The sequence below is a fragment of the Cavia porcellus genome, unplaced genomic scaffold, assembly GCF_034190915.1.
Source record: "Cavia porcellus strain 051 isolate PalLab524CR breed Dunkin Hartley unplaced genomic scaffold, mCavPor4.1 scaffold_25, whole genome shotgun sequence".
Lineage (NCBI taxonomy): Eukaryota > Metazoa > Chordata > Mammalia > Rodentia > Caviidae > Cavia > Cavia porcellus.
The window spans coordinates 435,088-458,521 of record NW_026947508.1 but is presented as its reverse complement, the minus strand read 5'-3'; the positions used below and the strand labels follow the sequence as shown (position 1 = coordinate 458,521).

The following is a 23,434-nucleotide window of genomic DNA, read 5'->3' as shown; positions in this document are numbered from 1 at the left end:
CTCAGGCCTGACAACTGCCCCATCACCAGTTGCCACCTAGAGGCCAGCAACCCACCTCGCTTCCCTGCCCCAGCCTCTGCTGGCCCCTCTTTAGCCTCCTCAGTGATGTAGGAAGACCCCAGGTACCCACTCCATAGGGGGGTTGAGGAGACAGAATGGGACGTGCAGGAAGGGCTCAGTGTGGATACCCAATAAACAGCAGCTATGATGACAGACATCTTTTGTGACAAAACTCAATGAAGAGGGTGGGAGTATATCCTATGTCCGTGAGAGGACAAGAAAACTCCGCCCATCATTACTAGAGACCCTGCACACCTAATAGTTTTGCAGGACATGCAGCATTTCAGCTGTTTAAGGGACTGCCATCTAGTGAGTAGGTGGGCTGTGAGCCGGCCAGCTTCCCTGAGATTCCTTCTCATGCAGCCAGCTTCGTCACTTCTAATTTGTTTCTGACATTTTCCAGCCCTTTCCAGTTTGCAGACATCCTTCAGACCCATGTAAATGGGGGACAGTGACAGTGCTGACAGCCTGTGATATATCCCTGTCAGGAGAGGAGGTGAGGGTTCCCCTGCCCTGATGCAAGGGCATCTTAATTGTTTTTGCTGGCACACACATGCCAAGTTGTGACAGTGCCTTTTGTATACTTGGATAGTGAATTTGGGACTAAAGAATGTTGCAAAGGTTGTCTTTACTGTAAACCTGTTTTCTCAAATCCTTCCTTCCTGCATTCATTCAACCAACACTTATCAAATGTTACTGTGTATGTCTCAGGCCATTTTCATAACTAAATTCCTGAGAAGGGGAAATCTGTAAAGAAAAAAAATATGTTTGGCTCCTATTCCTAGTGTTCAGGAAGCCCAAGAGCATGGTATTGGTGATATAGGCGAAAGAAATTCCCAACTCACTGGATGTCTAGCATGCGTTTGTGTTCTCCAAAATCGAAGAATGAATCCTAGGAACAACTGAGATTATCAGCAGAATATATTTCTTGGGGAAAGAAAGTTTCTGTCTGAGGGCTGGGGATTTAGCTCAGTTGCATAAATATCTGCCTCGCAAGTACAAGATTGTGAATTCAATCCCTGGAATAAGAAAGAAAACAAACAAAAAAAGAGTTTCTGTCTGACAGAGACAGAAGGGAGTTGCCAAGGATCCTGCTTTTTCTAGGGATTTCTATAGAGCAAAACCATGCGGTTCATGTGGGTCCAAGGAGGGGGGAAAATAGGACATTTCAAGGTGGGCAGGAGATGGGAGAAAACTATGGCCAACCAATAAGAATACCAGCATGACTGCTCAGATAATATTGATTGAAAGAGGATCAAATAGGGAGTGAGTTACATAACCAATGGGCATGAAGCCAGACAGGGGCTTTTCCTGGAGTGGGTGGGCCAGGGGCTCTTCCTGGCTTTCCAGAGGTGATGGATACCTATCAGAAATCAATCACCCACCGTTGTTCATCCTCAGGGAAAGTCTATGGGTACATTCCTATCATCTTTTGTTTTGAGGTCTGGTGCTCAGCACAGGTCTCCTCCAAGGCTGCAGCGGACCCCATCCATCTTCTGCACTGGCTCCTTCCAGGGCTGGACCCACCTGACTGGGAACAGTATCTCCGCTTAACTCAAGTGTGTGCAACACCAGCATTGGGGGAGGGCCACCCTGTTGGGGGTGTCCATATTCAGGCCACCACTCAGGTGCCTTTTTCTCTTCCTGCGAAGCCACTGATGCCCTCAGGACCCAGCCCTTGGTACCTCCACTGACCTAATTAGCTCCCAAGGCCCCAGCTTGCAAAGACCATCAGCGGAGGACTTCAGAGCTGAGATTGCAGTGCTGGAGCTGCCTCATTCTGGGAGCTTCTCTAGGCTCTGTAGCTTCAAATGAAGTCCTGGTTATGGATCCCCAGGGGCAGCTGCCACCTCCTCCCCAGTGGGGGCCAGGAGCAGTCAGGCATGGAGGAGCTGGCGGGTAGTGCTGACAGCCTTCCCACTTCTGCCCACCCATCCTGGGGCACCTGTACCAGGGAGTGACTCCTTAGCAGCAAGGTCCCTGTCACTGTCCCTGTCCTGCATTTTAGGGTCGCTCTCTGGAGCAAGGGCTACGGTGCACTGAAACTGCCGCAGAGGGCCTGGGGATTTAGCTCAGCGGCATAAGCACCTGCCTTGCAAGCAGGCGGTAGTGAGTTGAGTTCAATCCCTGGTACCGATAAAAATGAAAAAGACAAAAGAAAAGAAAAGAAACTGCCACAGAATTCAAGAGGTCAGAGAGACCAGTGGGGAAAGAGGAGGCCTTTACTAGGCATGCACCTGGCTCAGCAGAGACTCCTGCCCAAAATGGCAGAGCATGGAATGAAGGGCAGGATCCAGTTTTACATTTGACCAAGGAGTTGGGTCTTCCTAGTGGAGAGAAACTTGGTGGAGATGCAAGCGAGGACACAGAAGCAAGACAAAGCAATTGAAAGCAATTAATAATTTACGCTTGAAATAAGAGAGAGACTTATGAGTTATAAACTTTGTTTTCAGGTCAGAGTTGTCAATTTTATCTGTACCAGAACAAGGAGTGACAGCCATCGGTGAGGGGATGGTATAACGGAGAATGTTCGAGGCGGGGAACATTTGTTTTTCTTTCTTTTTTTTTTTTTATTGGTACTGGGGATCGAACTCGTGACTGCCTGCTTGCAAGGCAGGCGCTTATGTCGCTGAGCTAAATCCCCAGCCCCTGTTTTTATTTTTTTTGAGACAGGGTTTTACTGTGTTATTCAGGCTGGCTTTAAACTCACTTTGTAGCTCAGTCTGGTCTCAATCTTGAAGCAGTCCTCCTGCTCTCAGTCCCCTGAGTGCTGGGATTACAGGCATGAGCCTCCACACTGGGACAAACTTGTTTTTCTTTAAACCCTGCTTCAAGATTACTGCTCCTGTTGCTTTTGACATTTGTGTAAATCCAGGCCCTGGTGCTTCCTAGCTGTCCAGCTCAAGCTGGGACCTCAGTGAGCATCCACTCTAGGAATAAAATCAGACATTTAAACTAAAAAAGATATTTTTTTTCAAAGAAGACTTTTGTGTCATGGTAGATGCTAAGGAAACAGAACAGGGTCAAAAGCTGGGTGTGGTGACACATTCCTGTAATCCCAGCACTTGGGTGTGGTGGCAACCCAAACACTAGGGAGGGTGAGGCAGGAGAATCACCCGGAATTCAAGGCCAGCCTGAACCACAGTGCAAAGCCCTGTTTTAAAACAAACACTGCCCCCAAAAATGAAAGAAAGAAAAAAACAACAGGGTTGGACACTGAGGCTACTTCAGCTTAGTGGCTGGGCTCCAAGGCTCCTGGTCTCTTGGGGGTTATGTCTGTGTGCCCTGGTCCACTGGGATCTTCTGCAATGGCTGGAAGCTAGAAGGGGTCCCTTGCCCGGAGCCCTTCCTCTGATGAAAGTCCTGGCAGAGGTTGTGTCCTGTTTGGGGCTGCTCCCTCGTGACCAGTCCTGGTCACTACAAGGGCGAGCTCAAGAGCTGGAAGCAGACCTTGTCCAGGCTCTTCGTGGCCCACTGGACCCTCCCTGTGCCAGGCCTTCCTCAGGGCCCCTTCTCACTTGCACACACAGGTGCTTAGCAGTGCATGTCCTGGGAAGGTTCCTGAGGCTCTCACCAGGCCACTTCCTTGTCCTGTGGGTCTGCCCAGACTAGCTCACCTGGAGGGACCACCCACCTCCTGCTCTACCCTGTGTCCAGGTGCTTAGCTTATGGGGTGCTTCATGGCAGGGAAAGTGGAATCTCACCCTGCTCCTTCCTCATGCTGGGGACCAGGAGATATGGGGGGGGGGGTTTCCAGCCCCAGGTAGTTTTAGTGTGTGTGTGTGTATGTGTGTGTCTGCGAGGCTGAGAAGCTGTCTGTAGAGTACAAGCATGTTCCTGCTTGCCCTTCCCCGCCTCCCTGTCGGGGCTGGGAGTCAGCAAGGGAGAAACCAGGAGCACCTGGCACACAGGGCCTCCCACTAAACTGCTGGGTACAGTGTCAGATGGCTCAGCTTGGTGGGCGGCAACAGCAGCCTGCTCTGCCCTCCCCTTGGCAGCTCCAGCTTTTAGAAACAGCACCACACCTCCCAGGAAGGTCACCAGGTAGTGCCTACGCCAGTCTGGTATGGAGAGAACAGAGCCACTGGGTCAGCTCCCTTCGTGGATAACTGGAAGCCAAACCCAGCAAGCCTAAGAGATGGCAGGGTCTCCTGGTGGGATGGGGCCTCCATGGCAGCTGGGGATCCCTAGCCTAGATGGGCCAGTGGCCTCTAGGGAGGCTACTGGTGCCTGCTCTTCCCAGAGGGATTCCAGCAGGCTGGAGCCTAGTGAGCAGGACCTGGCAGAGGCCCAGCAAGAGCTGCGATGGGTGGAACTGGGCTCCGAGGCTCCTGGACCCAGGAAAGAGAGACCCAGTGCCCCGCAGGGCTGGGGCCGCCTGCTCCAGGCGGTGTGGTGCGGTTCCCCAGGTCTGGTAATGCAGCTGCTGCGCCAAGGGGCCAGCGTGAACGAGAGGTGAGCGCGGGTCCCCACTTTGGGCGAGCTGGGTCCCCATTTCAGCGTGGGTTGCTCGGGGTCTCCTCTATGGACCCCTCCTGTCTGGGTCCTAGATCCATGCACTCCCGGGCTCCCCCGCAGGGACGGCGCGGGCCGCACCCCTCTGCATCTGGCTGTGCTGCGCGGCCACGCGCCCCTTGTGCACCTGCTGCTGCGACGCGGCGCGCGGCCGGACCTGACGGACGGCGCGGGGCGCACGCCGCTGCACGAGGCCGCCTGGCACGGGCACTCGCGCGTGGCCGAGCTGCTGCTGCGGCGCGGGGCCTCGGCGAGCGCGGCGGACGGCGCTGGGCTCGCGCCGCTGCACTGGGCCTGCGCGTTGGGCCGCGGGCCGCTAGCCGGCCTCCTGCTAGCCGCGTCAGGCACAAGCGACGAGCCCGCGGCGGATGCGCGCGGGTGGACGGCTGCGCACTGGGCGGCGGCGGGCGCGCGGCTGCCGATGCTGGAGCTGCTGGCGGCGCGCGGCGGTGCAGACCTGGACGGTGCCTTGCTGGTGGCGGCCGCGGCCGGGAGCACAAAGGCGCTGCGCCTGTTGTTGGCGCACGGGGCGCAGGCGGAAGGCGCGGGGTCCTCGGCACTCGGGCTGGCGGCCAGCCTGGGGTGCCTGGAGGTGCGTCTCCCGCGCAGCCGCCTCGGGGTCCTGGGCTCGGGTCCCCGGCGCGCCTCTCCCGTGCACAGGGTCTGGGCGGTCCCGATTCCCGCTTCTCTTTCCCCAGGTCATGGAGGTACTGCTTGCCCAGGGGGCCGACCCGGGCGTCCGGGACCGGCACGGCCGCTCCGCGCTCCACAGGGCTGCGGCTGGTGGACACCTACCCGCCGTCCGGCTGCTGGTGGCCTGGGGAGCCGCGGTGGACGCGCGGGACTCTCTGGGCTTCACACCGCTGCACCGCGCCGCGCGGGGCGGCCTCGCGGAGGTTGCAGGCCACCTCCTGGACAGTGGAGCACAGGTGAACGCTGCGGGCTGGCTCCGCAAGACCCCGTTGCACCTCGCCGCGGAACAGAGCCACAGCGTCACGATGGAGCTTTTGTTGAGCCGAGGAGCCAGCCCCACACTGAGGACGCAATGGGGTGAAATGGCCCAGACATCCACAGGGGACTGACCCAGGCGCCCCTTATCCTCGGGGCTTCTCTAGGAGAGGCTGAGTCCGAGCACCGGTAGCAGTCCTGAGAAATGCTGGCTTCTGTCTTCCGGGCGAGACTCCAGGGCTGCTTGGGGGCAAGGGGGCGGGCAATCTGCACAAAAATGCCTACAGGTTGGCGTCTTGGGGCTGTGGCTAGACCTGGGGTGACCCCTCAGCTCCTGGGAATGCAGAAGTTCCTGGTGTAACTCCCTTGGGCCAAGCCGAGTTCCCCAGCCACCCATCCAGAGCCAAAAACAGGCAACCAAGGCATCCCCTGCACACCTGGCACACTGGGATTGTTTTTTTTTTTTTTTTTTTTTTTTTTTTTTAATGTTTAAAGGGGGTAAAATTAAACACAACAAAACAACACAATAGGACATAAGAAAGCAATGTAAGAGATATAAATTTCAAAGCTAGACAACCTAAGATCTTCACTATGTATCATATTGTCTCTTGTTTTCTTCCAAATAGTTGTCCACATCTTCGCATATAGAGAATTCATACAAAACAACATAGGATAAAGCTGATCCGGGCTGGGGATTTAGCTCAGTGGCATAAGCGCCTGCCTGGCAAGTGTGAGGTCCTGAGTTCCATACTGGTACCACAAAAAAAAAAAAAAAAAATCACAGTCTTGTCTAGCTGCTAGGAAAGCTGCTGAGGTAATTAGATAAAACAAGTACCTTGGAGACTTCTTTGCCCCAGGGACCAGGGTAAAGTTCTTCAGGTCAGTTGTGCTTCTGTGCATCTTTAAAAGTGATCTCTAAAAAAAAAAAAAAAAAGTGATCTCTTTTGCAAGATAAAATGTGCCTGCTTTGTGATCTGTCTTTCTCACTCTTTTAAAGAATTAGAAAACAGCTGCTACTTTCTGCCTGCCCTACTGTGAACTGTTTCTCCTTTGGGATGCCATTCCACTTTGTCACCTTGGTTTGGAGCCAGCTGACAATACACTGAAACAGCTATAAAATATGAGTTAAAATAAGCCTTTCTTCCTTAAAAAAAATTAGAAAACAGTGGTTTAATGCTATGCAGTGCTCCCTTGTCTAACCATGGTTGCTAAACTTGTGATCAATTGTAGCTTGTGCTTATAAAAACCACCCATGGGAATAAGTATAGGTGGTCCCTGGAAAGATAAAATTAAGCACCTACTGGTGCATGCCAGGTATATATCCTACCTAGGGTGGATAGGTCAGCTGAATTTTATCTTCTGGTCTCCTCCGATGGCAACCACCTACTACTCTGGAGCATAATCAATTTGAGAGATTCCTTGAGGGTATGAAAAAAATCAAAGTTAAAGGAACACTGATTATTTCTTTTTGCATTTCAAAAATGAGAAACTGGGGGCTGGGGATTTAGCTCAGCAACATAAGTGCCTGCCTTGCAAGCAGGCAGTCGTGAGTTCGATTCCCAGTACCGATAAAAAGGAAAAAGACAAAACAAAAAAAAAAAAAGAGAGATATAATGGAGAGATATAATGTTACTCTTAAGTCAAACCAACTTCTAGTGAAAGACAAGGAGTATTATAAGCTGCTATTATATTTGAAAATGAATAGCATCTTAGTTTCAGAAAGTCAGAAGGTAGATGGTCAGGGCATCAACCAGTTCTCACTGAGGCCCAGCAGTCCCCACCCAAGACCCTACTGACCTAATGGCCAAACAGGAGATTAGAGCAAGAGACATTTTCAGACGTGTATTCTTGAAGGTCTAAGAAGGACAAAAACCAAACCCTCTAGTTATTTTAAATTGTCAAGATAAAGATGAGAACCCCTCTGCCTTTTAGATGTTTTACGAGAGATATTGGTAAGACATATGTCTATAGCCCTTGATCTGATAGATTTTTTTTCCTTTTTTTTTGTACCAGGGATCAAACTCACAACTTTGCACTTGCAAGGCAGGCACTTATGCTGCTGAGCTAAATCCCCATCCCCCCGATAGATTATTATTATTATTTATTTATTTTGGATTTTTTTTTTCCTTTTTATCGGTACCAGGGATCGAACTCACGACTGCCTGCTTGCAAGGCAGGTGCTTATGCCGCTGAGCTAAATCCCCAGCCCCACAATAGATTATTCTTAAAGACAATTTATTACCCAGTCAACCCTGGATATTAAGAACTCAACTCAGACAGCTCACTTGATACTTGAGTAAAAACTGCCTTCTCAGTATTCTATAATTGAGACCAGGAATAAGTCAAGAAGAGAACACAAAGAGGCTAAACAGTGACTACCTTTGTTTCAGCCTTAAAAGAACAGACCTAAGTCGATTCTAGGGGCTCCAAACAGAACTCAATGAGTAACTTAACTGCTACTGCTGCAGAAGGCCCGGCCACGTTAGAGGGACTGCGTCAGAGGCCCCCACTCCATGCTCTAACTGCAAAGGCGGCCACTGGAAGAGGGCCTCACTGTGAGGTGGAGGCCCACGGGCTGAGACATCTTCCCAGCTGGTCCCGCAGGACTAAAGGCCCCTATGGCACTCTGCCTTCTCCCTCTGGCTGGATTATCTCCACAGAGCAGCCCTGAGCATCATGACTATTGCTGGACACTGGCACATGTCTCTAGGTCCTTCTCTTCAATATGGGCTCCCTTCTAACCATCAGACCTCAGTGAAAGGAATCACTGGAGAAGAGGTAACTGACCATTTCTCAGTCCTTAGGCTGTGTTTTAGTTACTTGTTACTTGTCGCTGAGACAAACCACCTTATGCCCAAAGTTGGGAAAGGAAAGGTTTTTTTCTTACAGTTTTTGGAGGTTTCAGTCCATACTCAGCTGGCTCCAAGGCAGGGTGGCATGGCAGGGCCTCAGTTCAAGGAGGCTGCCAACAGCAAGGCAGAAAACTGGCAAGAGAGAACACACCTCCTTCCTGTCATTACATTACATGCTGGCTCCACCCCTAGATGGGTGGAGCACTGACACCATCAATCCAAGCTCTAGACAAGGAACCAGTTACAAATGTACAATGCAGGGCTGGGGATTTAGCTCAGCGGCATAAGCGCCTGCCTTGCAAGCAGGCAGTCGTGAGTTCAATCCCTGGTACCGATAAAAACGAAAAAGACCAAAAAGAAAAAAAAAAAAAAGAAAACAAATACAAATGTACAATGCAAATGCATGAGGCCTGGGGGCCAACAACATAAACCATGATAGCCTGTAACTCACATGACTTTCTGTTTACTTATTCATTTTTAATTATGCCTGAAATTCCAGTTTCCCTGCTGAGGAGAGATATTTTATCCTGTTTAAATACTGTAATACATGTAATCAGGCAGGTAACACCACTCACACCCTGGAGACAAAATAAATCCTAAGGTCTGGCCAGTCAATGGCAAAATAAAAAGAACAATAAGAGCTGCTTTGGGGCTGTCTCTTGCAGAGTGAGGTCCCATAGAAGTTGTTAGAAAAAGAAAAAAAAAAAGTCTAAATAGATAACAGCCGGACATGGTGGCTTGCAGGGCATGGTGGCTCATGCCTATAATCCCAGCACTTGGGAGGCTGAGGCAGGAGGATCCTTGCGAGTTCCAGACTAGCCTGGGCTACAAAGTGAGCTCAAGGCCTGCCCGAATTGCATAGAGACCCTGGCTCAAAAAAACAAAACAAAACAAAACAAAATAGATAACAAAAGGTAATAGAGGTTGGGGCTGGGGATTTAGCTCAGCGGCATAAGTGCCTGCCTTGCAAGCAGGCAGCCGTGAGTTCAATCCCTGGTACTGATAAAAACGAAAGAGACAAAAAAAAAAAAAAAAAAGGTAATAGAGGTGACTGAGCCAGAGGATGAATAAAAGAGGGCAAAGAGTTGCCAAACTTAAGACAAAATAAAATACAAAAAATATTGATTATAAGTAAAGATTTATAACTAAAGTTAAGTAGAGATTTTTATTCCTTCTAATATTTATTCCAAGAGATATCTGTTAGTTGGCCTAGAAATGTTCTGACTAGTCTTACATAAAAGATATTATAATTCAACTTGGCCAAATATATACAAATACACTTCTTTTTTTTTTTTTTTTGTTTTTTTTTTTTAATTTAAGGAGAAAAAGAAAAAAACAGAAAAAGGGTACAAGTAATACAAAATTTAAAAAATAAACAGTAAGAAATCACTAGTTAATAGATTACATATTCTCATCTTAGAAATAGTTGTTCAAGTTACAAAATTGAAGCATATAAAGTGGACTTTCAAACAGTGAGAGTGCAAACAGTTTTGTTCAATGATCCAAAAAAACTCAGTAATATGGTTATCTATCTTATACACTTAAATATATATGCAGTTATATCCTTTAGAGCAGTTTCTTTTCCTTTCTGTTGTACAATGACAATTACACACTTTGGGTTTTATTACTCCCACAGTTCTTATTACTTTTTTTGAAGAGAGTAAAACCAAATGCGACATATCAGAACAGAGTCAGTCAAATCAAAAGGATGGACATAATAGATAATGTAAAAACAAAATACAAGGTGATCAACAATGGTTACCATACTGCCTCTTGCTATTTTAAGAAGAATTGCCAGTTATAATAAAATTGAACAAAACAGTAAAGAATAAAACCAAAGCATTGGAGACATTGGAGACATTACAGGACTTTAAAAGAAGATAATACTCAACCGGAATGGGCGTCATAATGAATCTTATTGTCTTCACAGTTTTGCCTATACTTTCGAACTTGGTACTATCAAGCAATGCAGAATAGGGGAAAATCAGTCAAAACATGGTGAGGGCAATACAGGATTTAAAATCAAGTCAATAGGAAATCAAAGTAGAGTATCCTGCTATTTTTTATTTATTTCTCCCTTAATTAATAAGATAAAAAGAAAAAAGTAAATAATTTTTTTAAAAAAGGGGACTGAGATAAAAGAGGGCATAACAACAGAACAGCGCAGGTCAAAGCATAACCATTTAAGCAGAATAGTGTTTCACCACAAGATATCCTGACATAAAGGTAGTTACCATAGTGTCTCTTTCCTTGAAGTCTTTGAGTATAACTTCGTATACTGTAGCACCAAACATATCAAGACACTGTAAAACCATTCAAGAGAATGTGGGATTACAGAGTATTTAGAACCAATCAACAGAAAACGAACAACGGTTTCTGTATAATCTCCTTGTCTATAAAAGTTTTTACTTACATTATCATATATAATAAAATCCAATAAGATACAACTTTTTAAGACCGATGGAGGCAGAAGAATACAAGTTTGATGGGACTTCAAAACAAAATGATACTAAATCCGCACTAGCTATTATGATGTCTTGTTTTCTCCAAAATCGCTGTTCCTACCTTCCGATCTTCTCTGCCTCATTTCTGTTGAGCTCTTTTCTGTCATTTGTTGTCAGTTTGTCTTCTTCATTTCACTTTCTGCTCCATTCACTGTGGCCTCTCTGCCACTATTTCTGGAATCTTGGTATTTTCCTTTTTTAGAATATACTGCAGTATTCTCTGAATTGGTGGTTGCAAATTCCCCTAGTTCTTTATCCTGGAAGCACCTTGTTTTTCCATCAATTTCTAGGGACAGTTGTGCAGGATATATCAATCTTGGCTGGAGGTTAGTATCTTTCAAAGCTTGAATTATTTCCCCCCACACTCTTTGTGATTTGATGGTTTGTGCTGAGAAGTCTGCTGTAATTCTGATGGGTTTTCCCTTGTAAGTGATCTGTTTCTTGTGTCTGATGGCTTTTAATATTCTGTTCTTATATTGGATTTCTGGAATTTTGATTATTATATGCCTGGGTGTAGCTCTGTTTGGGTTGTAGATGGCTGGAGTCCTGTATGCCTCATACATCTAAGTATCTTTACCATTTGCTAAATTAGGGAAATTCTCTTGGATTATTTCTGTGAATAGCTTTTGTAGTCCATTTGTTTATGTCCCTACTTCTTCTTTTATGTTCTTAAGTCTTAAGTTATAGATCCTCTTATCATCTTCCATCCTTTGTATTGTTGCCTTTTATACAAGCAGGTAGGTGTTCCCGCCCACTGCAGTGTACTAGGGAGACAGAGACCTGGGCAGCCTCTGCTGGGCCCACTCCTCCAGGTCAACCTACCAAAGGCTTCACTGTTAGGGTGCACCTCCAGGAACTGGGACCTGGTTTGGGCTAGCCTACTGGGTCTTAGTCAGCGGCGTCACGCAGGCCAGGTACTGCCACCAGTCCCGCTTGAGAGGGGAATATGTGACTGAAGTCACTGCAACAACCTGTTCTGGCTAGTCTGCCCGGTCCCAATATGTCCTTTGCTGAAGCCTCCTACTCTTTGGAAGGGTCCCTGATCCGCTCACTCACCAAAGATCAATGCAGGGCTCCCGGCCAGTCTGCTCTCAACTCCATTCACCTCTTCCCACTCTCAGAGCTTTCATGCCTCCTCTCCTTGCCATGCTGATAGGGATGCAGCAGTGGCTGCAGGAAATTCAAATTGCAGTTTTCAGTGGCGCGGGATCCAGCTTCCATGCTGAGACCTTATCTGTTCCTATTATGTCACCGGGATTGCATTTCCAGTTGGTTTCTCTTAGTTTAGTTCATTCCTGGGTCGGCAAAGTATATCTCCCCTTGCTTAGGATTTCTCGCCTGGCACCATTCCTGGATTTTAAGTGCAGTTTCTCAGAGAGCCTCTGAAGCTGCTGCTATCTATCTGCCATGTTCTCCCGGAAGTCCACACTTTTATTAATTAATTGTTTTATGTGTCTTTGTGTCTGGTGTCTGTGTAATCTATAGCCAATTATAATACTAACAGCTGTTTTGTTTACTTTTTTTTTTTTTTTTTTGGTCTTTTTCCTTTTCATTGGTACCAGGGATCGAACTCGCGACTACCTGCTTGCAAGGCAGGCGCTTATGAAGCTGAGCTAAATCCCTAGCCCAACAGCTGTTTTGTTTGAGCTCAGTAATTTTTCTTCTTTTTGCTTTTAGATTTTTAAAAGATCTGTCTATAACTTAAATTGGCTTATAAATGTGATTAAAAACGTGTTTCCACCTAGGTTGCCAGCTGGTTAAAATGATGCCAACACTGATTTTATACATATAATATACATTGTTATTTGTGTACAATAACTTGGGAGTCTTTTATTGGTTAAAATAATGTGTCATTGATAGGATTATTTCCAAAAGATGAAAAATATTTCCAAAAGATGAGAAGTATAAAACAAAAAGAGGCCTTTATTCTGAGAATATGGAGAGAGATGACTGGCACCCCCCACCGCTGACGTCTGGCGATCTCTCCAGTAGACACATGGCGTGGGAGTATGTAAGTAGCCTCGGTTTGGGGTGGAACCTAAGGAGGGCATTAGGGATGCACAGGTAGCCCATTGATCCTAGGTTTGGCGCCATATGTAAATTTCCATGGGCGGGAAGATGGCGTCACAGGTAAATTCCTAGGGGTGGGGGAGATAGGGGCTTCCTGCTTCCGGTTGAGGCTTCCTTGGCTAGTGTCCTGTCTGGGCCAAAACCCTTTCAGTCATCATGATCTGGTTCACATAGGTCATCTAATATTTGCTAAGACAATTGATTACCCTTGGGCTTGGGAAAACTGCTAGATAAGACTCCCTTTGGACATAAAAAAAAATAGCTGCCTAGAAACATCTTATTCTAGCCTTTTTTCATTAATGGGACACTATGTTTCTATAACCTATGTGAGACACACTCCAATAGATGGTCTGATCATATTATTGTAATATATTTGTATTCATTATCCTCAAAAGGTTAATTGTTCTTATTAAAAGAGGCTCTGGATACAAAAGTAAGTCAAGAGACAATGGTTTTTATATAGCTGCAATTTCATTATTGCTTATCCCATGATGTACTAAATATATTCATGCTTTCTGGATATGCAGATCTTCTAAAATATAAAACTAAGATTGTTTGTTGATGATAACCTTTTTCTTAGACTCAGATATCTGCCTTTCTCTTGTGCTTCAACTACTTCTGATAAAATGTACATGTCAAACTAACACAAGACCACCAGTCAAATGATAGTTTGAAAAAAAAGGTTTATGTGATAAGCTGTAACCCAAAACAAGGCCCAAAATATTGTTCAAAAAGAAAGGCAAGCCATCTTTTTTTTTTTAATCTTTTTCATTTTTATTGGTACCGGGGATCGAACTCACGACTGCCTGCTTGCAAGGCAGGTGCTTATGCTGCTGAGCTAAATCCCCAGCCCTATAAGGCAAGCCATCTTAAAAAGCACTTTATTTTAGCTGGTACCCAGTGACACACACCCTGCCTTTGGAATATGCAGAGCTGTGCAACCAGGTTAGGTTACTGAAAGGGTTTTGGCCCAGACAGGACACAGTAGCCGGTAAAGCCAAAGAGCTCCATTTCCCCCACCCTTAGGAATCTACCTCTGGTGCCAAACAAAGACCAATAGGCTACCTGTGCATCCCTAATGCCCCCCTTAGGCTCCACCCCAAACCAAAGCTACTTACGTGCCTCACTCCATATGTTCTATGGAGAGATCCCTGACCCTGGGGTGGAGATGGCTCATCCCTAGGGGGCTCAGGGGTGTCTCTCCCTGCATTCTCAAAATAAAGGTCATTTATATTTCTTACTTCTTATCTTTTCAGCCGCCGCCGCCTCCGGTCCCCCACAGTTCTATCAGTTACCAAGGGTTTTTAAAAATCAAGACAGTAAAGTGGAGGAGAAGGGGGAGGGAGCTTATACAGAAAGGGAGTTAATCTCTGCAAAAATGTTTTACAAACAGGGCCAGTTGGTCCTGGGACCAAGCGTTTTATAATCAGTAGTCAGCAAATGTTTTACAATCCAGGGTTGGGGGACCAAATTGCTGTTCTGGAAAGGGATAATTTACAAGAAACAAAGGTCACGGTAATGACGCTTACAGAACAAGATAGTGACGCTAAAGCAGGTTATGACATGATAAATAGATTATACATGTGTTGCTACCTTTAGCGAACCCATTCCCGTCCTTGCCATGGTCCAGAAGGTTTATAATTATAATACCAATGAGAAGTTATTGAAATTCTAATCAGTTAATTCCAATCTACCACTTCCAGTGCAAACCATGGTGAGAAGATAGACACTGAGACATATATGGCTATGGGAAGCCAAAGCGTCCTAAATCCAGCCAAGACGGTGTTCACCAGAACAAAGGCCTTGACCCAAAGCCCTTCCCAGGTTTTAATTCTCCATGAGGGGAGTGGCTCAGGGATGAGTGACAGTGAGAGTGGTGGGAAATACCATGAGCTGGGCTAAGTAGGAGGTCTGATAAGCAGAGGGCAAGAAATGCCGAGAGAGCAATCTGTGTAACACCGCTGAGGCAGTAGCTAATAATCTGGGGTCAGTGCTTCAGCTCTGAAGTACAATCCTTTTTGCACTGGGAAGTCATAGCTTCTTTCTCAAGGCTCACAGTATGGAGCAGGACTCTCCATCCCCTTGGGCTAAACTCCTAAACTTCGCATTTGGGGAATCACTGAGTGGGGTAACACTGACCTGTGGCTTTGCTTTAGAGATTATTTATCAGCTCCTCAGCCAGCCCAATTTACATTGCTTAAAGCCAATTAAAGGGACAAAGAAATAACCTAGCCAGCTCTGTAAGCATCAATACATGTAGATAGGGCCAAGTTTATTCAAAATGGAGATAGTTGCTTCTCTCTCTTTTTTTTTTTTTTTTTTTTCCATTTTTATGGATACCAGGGATCGAACTCATGACTGCCTGACTTGCAAGGCAGGCGCTTATGCCGCTGAGCTAAATCCCCAGCCCCATTGCTTCTCTTTTCAAAGAGAGTCACCTCTGTGGTCCCCCACAGCTACTCTTAGAGATATACACAGATACTAAATAGTCCAGAGTATGTCACACACTTCCTCACTAACAATTTATAAAACAGAGCAAATTAGGCTTCCACAGCTGGCTGAGTCTTCTTTGCAACAGGCAAGACCATTTACTGTCAGCAGCCAGCATGTACACAGCAGGCAAAAAGTGGGGGGCTAGCTCAGGACCAGGGTGTGAGGGCCGGTGTTCCCTTCCCAGATCCAGCTCTGTAAGGAGTAATGGAGATGCTGCTTAAGGCTCCTTCGCTTTCAACACGGCCACAGCTGCTGGGCCTAAATGGTGGGTCAGGGCCTAGAAAACCTGTCCCAGGTGACAGGTATGCAGCCCTTGGGGAGCCTACTGCTGGGGACAAGGCTGGGTTTTGTGTTGATCCTGGGAATGTGAGTTTCTCCTGCAGGAGAAGTCATTGAACTTTTTCAACTGTATCAGTAGCACAGTATTTTTGTACAAAAAGCAGGAGACTTCTGAACAGTAATTCATTTAATTGCAAGGCATTTTGAAATAAAAACCCCATAAAACTAAAAAAAAAAAAAAGAGCAAATTAGGTAAGAACTTCTTTATATACTAAACAGAAAAGATGAACTAAAAACTATTCTATGCTAATATAAACATTTAAATGGGTTTTAAAGATAATATCATGACTGTCAACGCTGGATGGAATACTAAGTTTTCTCTGTAAAACTTTTATAATTGTTAACATTCTGCAGAGATTCCACTACCAAAACAACCATGGCTGATAAAAAATAGTCCTTTGGCTATCCTTTATATTTCAAAGTGCTTGATATGCGGATAAAATTATAATAGTTAAACTCACTGCCCCCTCTACAATACTAATGTCACTGATCTTCCCTTCTGGGTGTTCAACAACTAAAGTTTAAAGGCCAAAACAGAGAGGTAACTTGGCTAAGAGCACAGCCAATGTTTTGGCTCTGGCCCTCCAAGGTTGACAAGGACCCAGGACAGGAGAGAACCTTTCCTGCAGGATCTTACACCTCAGGTGAGTCATCCAGTCTTCTGTGTAAGGAGATTTCCTGACCTCCAGATAACAGGAGTCATCAAGGTATACAGTGTCTCTAAGGAGAATCACCAAGAGAGAAAAGATCTGCCTTGCTTTCACAGGAGGCAGCACAGTCAAGCAACAGCATGACCATCCTGGCAGCTGACACTGAAAGAGGAGCTGAGAAGCTCTGAACATGGTGGCAACCTAATGCCTGAGGAGATCTAACTGACCTTGATGGGCAGCAAGAGACTACCTTTAATTAAAACATGTCTCACTTTAACTTGGTCTTAAACACCCAGCAGAAATGTATAACCAACAGATATATAAAACAATGTCATAGAAATAAGCTAACTGAGCCAGCTGTGGTGGTGCACAGCTGTGGGAAGCTGAGGCAGGAGGATTGTGGCGAGATTGAGGCCAGCCAGGGCTACAAAGTAAGCTCAAGTCTGGCCTGAACTACATAGCCACGCCCTGTTTCAAAAAGACAAAAAAAGAGGGGAGGGGCCTCCGGTTGCTGACTCCCTCTGGCAGCTTCTAGCTGCATTAGTAGCTGACCAATGTTATGGGTTATTAAGAAAAACTATGATCTGTAAGAGCTCAATAAGTCTTTAAATTCTCAGGTGAAATTGTCTTTCAGAGCCACTAACTTCTCTGTGTTCTTACAGCTAAAACTGGAGAGACTTATGACAAAATATCAGACTTCATCACCAAAGGAGTCTAAGAGCCAGCAGTTACAGTCCAGTCCGTTCCCTTAACAGAGTCTGGATTCTGTTCTTTCCCCAACCTGCCTTTCAGTTCCGGTGCTTATACTCTGGTTATATACACATGCTCTAATTTTTCAGAAAATTTGTTTGTTCTTGCCTAGAGGCTGCCAGGCTCCAAGTGGTCATGCAGACAAAACCAACAGCAAATATCTAGACTCCTTTTACAGGATTCACCAGATTGACCATAGCGAGAAAATATCTACAACAGATCGAGTCACTGAGTAACTATGTCAGTGGGCCTTAAACATGAACGAGGAGTATCAGACTTCTAACAGGTTGCAAGTTCTATTTCCTTTACATTACTGTTAGAGGTTCTAAGCCCATCTCTGTAATACTCTTATGTGGAGAAGTCATTTGGAACAACATTAATTTTACATGTCAAGAATGCCCTCTTGCTCATTGTGTCAGTGAGGGTTCCCCTGCTGAATATACCACTCTTGTTTTGGGTAGGCTGCCTGGAGTGTGGCTACCTGTGAACCTTACTGCACCTTGGCCAGATACACCTGCTTCCACTTAATGCCCTCCTGATTACAGAATCTGACACATCAGGGAAAGCACATGACTGGTCTTGTTACAGGAATAGTATTTGGTCTTATTCATTTTTGGTGTCACTGTGGCCACTGTTGCTTTAACTCAATTCCTTCAAACTGCTCATTTTGGGGACAACTGGACATGTGCAGTGGATGGGGCTTGGGGTTTTCAATATTTCACTGATGAAAAATTAAAATCTCAAATTAGCATATTGTAAACTACAGTACTGTGGATGGGGTACTGAACTGAGAGCTTACAGTCACAGCAAGTGTTTGGATGTCATTTTAATAGAATGTGTTTTTGTGTCCCATCACCAGAATACATTGTATTAATTCACCTGTGGAAAATGGTTAAAAAAACATCTACAGAGCCCTATGGGTAAAAACAGAACTTTTTATCTGGAATAATTACAAAAAGATATTTTTCCATGTCACAGTAGACTCAAGAATCCACAGGAATGGGATCAATATGCCAGCGTGTTAGATCAACTCAATACGTGGGCATAAATGAGAGCTCACATTGGAATGTATGTTGGATTATTGTTTTTTATCAATCTGTCTGCTTGTATTATTTATAGTCTGCCTCCTGGGAGGAAAGACCAAACAACGCTTGAGAGATGTGCAACCTCATCAGAGCCTGATTCAACTGATGCAATCACAATATCAAAAAAGAGGACATGTGGGAGACCCCACTATGTGATAGGCAAGACCCGCTGAGGAGGCCCTGTTGAGTTTTCTGGGGATGGGAGGGTGGGTGGAAGGTGTTTGTGTGCTGGAAAACTGTGGCTCATAATACCCCCGGAGCAGAACACCATCAGCCTAGGACTAAACAAAGAAAATTGTGGGGGTCGGGCATTTAGTTTAGCTGCATAAGCTCCAGCCTGGCAAGTGCAAGGTTATGCGTTTGGTTCCGGTAACAAAACAAAAAAAATTGTATGGGGTAATGTTGTTATGATTCCTCCTTAGTTACTTGAACCTTGGATTGCATGATTGCTATATTGCCTTATTTTACTAATAAAAAGGGACCTGTCTTGGGACAGGAGTTTCTGATTTCCCTTACTTGGAAATTTGTTTTGTTTGTTTTTGGTTTTGTTTTTTGAGACGGGGTCTTGCTATGAAGTTCAGGCCTACCTTGAACACACTTTGCAGTTCAGCCTGGCCTCGAACTCACAGCACTCCTGCCTCAAATGGGATTATGTCTCTTTTTTTCCTCGGTCTACCCCCTAAGTCAGTTTGCAGGCTGGCTCCTGCACCGGCAGGCTCATCAGCGGCCAGTGCAGCGGTGCACTCCGGGCCCGGGCCAGGGCCCAGGCCCGTCCATGCCCGCGCAACATCCTCCTCCTTGCTGGGCTCCCGCCCAGCGAACCTAGCGCGCATTGCCACGCCTCCAGCCCAAGGCAGCTCGGAGTGCGCTACGTAACTCACAGGCTGAGCCCCGTGACGCCCCGGAAGGCGGAAGCGCAATCGTTTGCCCTGGAAGCTTTAGGGGGCGCTGACCCGGAAGCGCTCTGTGTGGCCACCCGGCCGGTAGTCCTCGGAATGGTGTTCCTCACGACTCGGCTCTGGCTGCGGAACCGCGTCACCGATCGCTATTTTCGGATTCAGGAGGTGCTGAAGCATGCGCGGGTGAGTGAGCGAGTTGGGGATAAGGGAACCCGCGGGTCAGGGGCGTCGGTGCGGCTTACCTCACCGGTGCGGCGTACTTCACTGGTGCATCGTTTGCTGTTTCTCGACCCAGCACTTTCGCGGGAGGAAGAACCGCTGCTATCGACTGGCCGTCAGGGCCGTCACCAGGGCCTTCGTAAAGTGCACCCGGGCCCGCAAGCTGAAGAAACGGAACCTGAGAACCGTAAGCGCCGCCCTTCCCCGAGACTGCATCGCTTCTCCAGGCTGCAGCCGTTCCTGGCTGTGTATTGGTAGACAAGCTGCAACCTTGTATCAGTAGCGTTTTCTAAGCATTAGCGGAACGAGCAAGGGCAGCAGCCCATTCTGAGTCCATAAGGGCAGATAGGCCTTGCTAGCAGTGGCTTCGGTCCCAGCGTTCAGGTCTGCAGGCTTCCAATGTGAATTCTGCCTGTTTGGACGGGCTGGCGCCTGGCGTGGTGATGGCAGCCGCTGTGCCTCCTCCGAGGTCCTGAAATCCACATTCTCAGTGGGCGCTCTGCCGCACGCCTGTAATCCCAGTTACTCAGGAGGCCCAGGCAGGCCAGCCAGGGCTGCATGGTGAGTTCAAGACTAACCTGAACTACATAGTGAGACATTGTCTCAAAAAAGCCTAAAATGGCACGCGTTTCAGTGAAGTGCATAAATCTTTGCTTGCTGTTTGTGCTGCAAGTCTGTTTGCTGGAGAGAAAAACACTTCTCTAGGGCTGACCAATACTTTAGGGAAGATTATTGCAAGGTAGGTGTAAATAGAACATCTGGGGTGCTGTTAACACCTGTGTTTCCCTGTTACAGCTTTGGATTAATCGCATCACAGCTGCCTCCCAGGAACACGGTCTGAAGTACTCGGTGTTTATTAACAATTTAATCAAGGTAGGCTGATACCCTGTAGAGGAGCTCATCTTCAGGATGACCCAGTCGGCCAGCATCTGCATAGCACAGACAGAAGCACTATGTTGTATTCTTGGCTGCAGTCCTGGCAGGTTAGGGGCTCACATTTGTTTCTTCCTTACCCTGCCAGCAGCAGATGTTGTAGAAACAAGATTTTTGTATTACGATGTGAGGCACAGTGTTTCCCTATTAAGGAATAGAAGTGAAAGACACTGGCTTTAACTGTATTTTGTGTTTTTTTTTTTTGTTTTGTTTTGTTTTTTTTCCTTTTGGTACTGGGAATCAAACTCAGGACCTTATACTTGCCAGGCAGGTGCTGTGCTGCTGAACTATATCCCCTATCTGCACAGTTTTAACAGTGGAAGGTTTTGATGATGTAACAGATAAGTTCAAACTTAGAATTAGAAGAAGGGGAAGTGTCTTGGAGGGAAGGAATAGTTTAAGCAAGAACTGTGAAATCCTGGGCATTCTATGAATCTGGAAGTTATGCTATTCCCCTCTGCTTTCATGTACATTTGCGTTTTTCTTTTAAAAAGTCCAGGGCCTAGATATTCTGATTCTACCTTATAGCCTCCTAAGTGATACATGACAGAGATTCTCAGGATAGGTCCAGTAGGTGCTTAGTAGTTGCATTTAATGTGTGGAGACTGCCCATCCCCCTCTCGCTCCTAGGCCCACTGGCAGTTTGCATCAGCTTTCTGAAATCACCTGCAGTTTTCTCAGTGCTGGGGATCAAACTTAGAGCCTTGTGCATAGCCCCACTACTACTAAGTTACACCCTAGGCCTGCAGTCTCTCTGTCAAGTGAGCCTGACCTAGCACTCTGGGAACTTCCAAGCCAACAGATAGGGCTAGTGTAGAAGTGCCAGGTGATGCTTTAAACAAGATCTTCTGCTCCTTGGGCAGGCTCTGGAGCCTGAACTCACCTCCCTTCCCATTTTACAGGTGCCATCCCTTGTCCTTATTCACATTTGTTCCATTGGGGTCTACTGTGCTGCCCAGGCAGGATTCTCCTGCTGTCTCCTGCTGAGGTATTACATGAACAGGCTGTGCCCTAGAGCCAGCTGGAGCCAGCATGCTGGTGCTGGAGGGTGACTTACCATCACAGGTCTCCGAGCCACACTCTTACCATAGGCTAGTCCATCTTAGGTTCTTGTGATGTGCTGCCCAAATGCTCCCCGATGCTGACTATGGGCTCTGGTTCTCTCTCTTTGTTAGTGCCAAGTGGAGCTCAACAGGAAAGTTCTCGCAGACCTGGCCATCTATGAACCAAAGACGTTTAAATCTTTGGCTGCTTTGGCTCAAAGGAGGCGACAAGAAGGATTTGCAGCTGCCTTGGGGGATGGGAAGGAGCCTGAAGGCATATTTTCCAGAGTGGTGCAGTACCACTGAGGATTGCGATGCTGTGGATCAGAAAAATGCTGCTTCCTCATGATCGCAGTAATCAAGATAGGAACAATGTACTATCTACTCAACAGCTCATAAACCTGGGTTGGGACTTTATGCACATTTCCATGCCAAGCCTGAGAGAAAAGGCCTTGCCTTCTCCCAGTGGAACTGGGTCTCATAACTGTCTTACATAGATTGTGCATATAAAGCCTTCACAGCGTTTTGAATTGTGAGTTGTGTTTTCTGGGATGAAGGAAACACAGTGGGGTGTAACCTGCCCCTGAGGAGCCTTTATGCCCAGGAGCAGCTGCTGTGTGGCACAGCAGGAGAGGCTGCTGGGACAGAAGTTCCTAGCAGTTGGATACAACTGAACGTGCTGCTTCTGCAAGCTGACCACTAAAATCTGACTCGCCCACTCGCCTAGCTCCCTAATCCATTCCAGGTTCCCCTCACCTTTCCCGTGGTTCTTCTTTGGCCATTGCACATCAGCTGTTTTCCTGCTGTCTTCCCATGCTCCCTGGCCAGTAGGGATCAGAGGGAGGTGGCCAATAGCCAGGACTGGTGCTTCTGGTTCCTGTCTGGGACTTTTATCAGATGGGGCTCCCAGGCTAACAACTAACATGCTACTCTGTTAATTCCAGAAATCATCCCAATGAGCTCATTAGCAGAAACCACTCTATAGTAGCTCTGCCAGCCCTATGCCATGCAGACCTGTCTATGCCCACTGTTCCCTGGGCAGTGGATAATGCTTAGGGCTGGCCTACCCCTTTGTCTTCTTAGGAACCTGCTCCCATCCAGACCTCTATTTTGAGCCCCTCATCTCCATGCCCTTCTCCCAGTCCTCTAGCTGTCTCCACTGGTTCCCCCAGTGTTTAGTGTGCAGTGGGTTCCACCATGCCCCCAATAACTTGTACCATCCCTGGGAACCAAAATTGAGTATCCTAGGGATTTTACCACTTAACCCTATGCTCTCTGCTCCAGCAGAGCCCTTCAGGGCCTAATAGCTGTTATCTGCTTGCTGGTGACCCCATTTATTCAGGCAACACAGACCTGATCATCCTGCTGATCACCACCTCTGCTCCAGGAGGGCACAAGCAGCACTTCTGTCCAGTAGCAGTCACATTTTCTGTGGCCACACCTTCCTTGACCTGTGCTAACCAATGCTGGGAGTCACTCTGCTCCTCCATGGACTCCACACACACCTCTACTCCCATGTAGAACCAACCACTCATACTTCCTAGAGAGCTTAACTGTCCTCTACCCTCACTGCCGCCAATATCTCAGACTCACTACTGCAGACTTCTTCATGGCCCTTCTTCCTGGCTCTCTTGCCAACTTAAGAATGCCCATTGTGGGGCTGGGGATTTAGCTCAGTGGCATAAGCACCTGCCTTGCAAGCAGGCGGTCATGAGTTCATGAGTTCGATCCCCGGTACCGGAAAAAAGAGAAAAAAAAAAAAAAAAGTTCAAAGAATGCCCATTGTGTCATAAATTTGGGAGGCTAGGGGTTGTCTTGGCCATCTCTCCTGTTGTGAGTGCAGGTCCTGGCCAGGTTTCCAAGTGTTAAGGAAATAGCTACTGAGTAGACACTAGACCAGAATTACAGCCTTTAGTCTTATGGCTGAGTGTCTTCTCTGCACTTCAGGTCAAAGGCAACAAGCCTGTGGGTTGCACAGGAGTCCTGCTCCAGCTCATTTCCTGTCACTGGTGCATGCTTAGGTGTCATGCATTAAGGCTGGCCTGACTGACTAGAAACACTGAGCTCTCCCACA

General features: G+C 46.9%; 2 protein-coding genes and 1 long non-coding RNA gene across 6 annotated transcripts; 2 read left to right on the top strand and 1 right to left on the bottom strand.

The window, feature by feature from the left end:
• The first annotated feature begins 47 nt into the window (after positions 1–47).
• On the top strand, positions 48–8,762 carry Ankrd65 (ankyrin repeat domain 65). 3 transcript variants are annotated; one of them, XM_063235262.1, is made up of 3 exons: positions 48–4,515; positions 4,639–5,167; positions 5,274–8,762. In XM_063235262.1, the coding sequence occupies exons 1-3, from the start codon at positions 4,199–4,201 to the stop codon at positions 5,655–5,657; spliced, it is 1,230 nt and encodes a 409-aa protein (XP_063091332.1). In that variant the 5' UTR covers positions 48–4,198; the 3' UTR covers positions 5,658–8,762. The 3 variants fall into 3 exon arrangements, with proteins under 3 accessions (XP_063091332.1, XP_063091331.1, XP_063091333.1); XM_063235261.1 differs by having other exon boundaries at positions 4,639–8,762; XM_063235263.1 differs by lacking the exon at positions 4,639–5,167 and having other exon boundaries at positions 5,274–5,729.
• Positions 5,975–19,531, bottom strand: LOC134472866 (uncharacterized). 2 transcript variants are annotated; one of them, XR_010042839.1, is made up of 4 exons: positions 19,408–19,531; positions 6,851–6,941; positions 6,359–6,438; positions 5,975–6,273 (listed from the first exon to the last, which is right to left on the bottom strand). It is a non-coding gene; the product is annotated as an uncharacterized LOC134472866 (long non-coding RNA). The 2 variants fall into 2 exon arrangements; XR_010042840.1 differs by lacking the exon at positions 19,408–19,531 and adding an exon at positions 8,411–9,606.
• Positions 19,186–21,890, top strand: Mrpl20 (mitochondrial ribosomal protein L20). Its single transcript, XM_003461512.5, has 4 exons — positions 19,186–19,348; positions 19,461–19,571; positions 20,180–20,257; positions 21,493–21,890. Exons 1-4 carry the CDS (start codon positions 19,262–19,264, stop codon positions 21,664–21,666), a joined length of 450 nt encoding a protein of 149 aa, XP_003461560.1. The 5' UTR covers positions 19,186–19,261; the 3' UTR covers positions 21,667–21,890.
• The last annotated feature ends 1,544 nt before the right edge of the window (positions 21,891–23,434 follow it).

Coding starts and splice junctions, on each gene's coding strand:
- Ankrd65 (XM_063235261.1), top strand. CDS start 4,199: ATGGCAGGGTCTCCTGGTGGGATGGGGCCTCCATGGCAGCTGGGGATC. Junction 4,516..4,638: donor GGGGCCAGCGTGAACGAGAG/GTGAGCGCGGGT, acceptor GCTCCCCCGCAG/GGACGGCGCGGGCCGCACCC.
- Mrpl20 (XM_003461512.5), top strand. CDS start 19,262: ATGGTGTTCCTCACGACTCGGCTCTGGCTGCGGAACCGCGTCACCGAT. Junction 19,349..19,460: donor AGGTGCTGAAGCATGCGCGG/GTGAGTGAGCGA, acceptor TTCTCGACCCAG/CACTTTCGCGGGAGGAAGAA. Junction 20,258..21,492: donor TTATTAACAATTTAATCAAG/GTAGGCTGATAC, acceptor TCTCTTTGTTAG/TGCCAAGTGGAGCTCAACAG.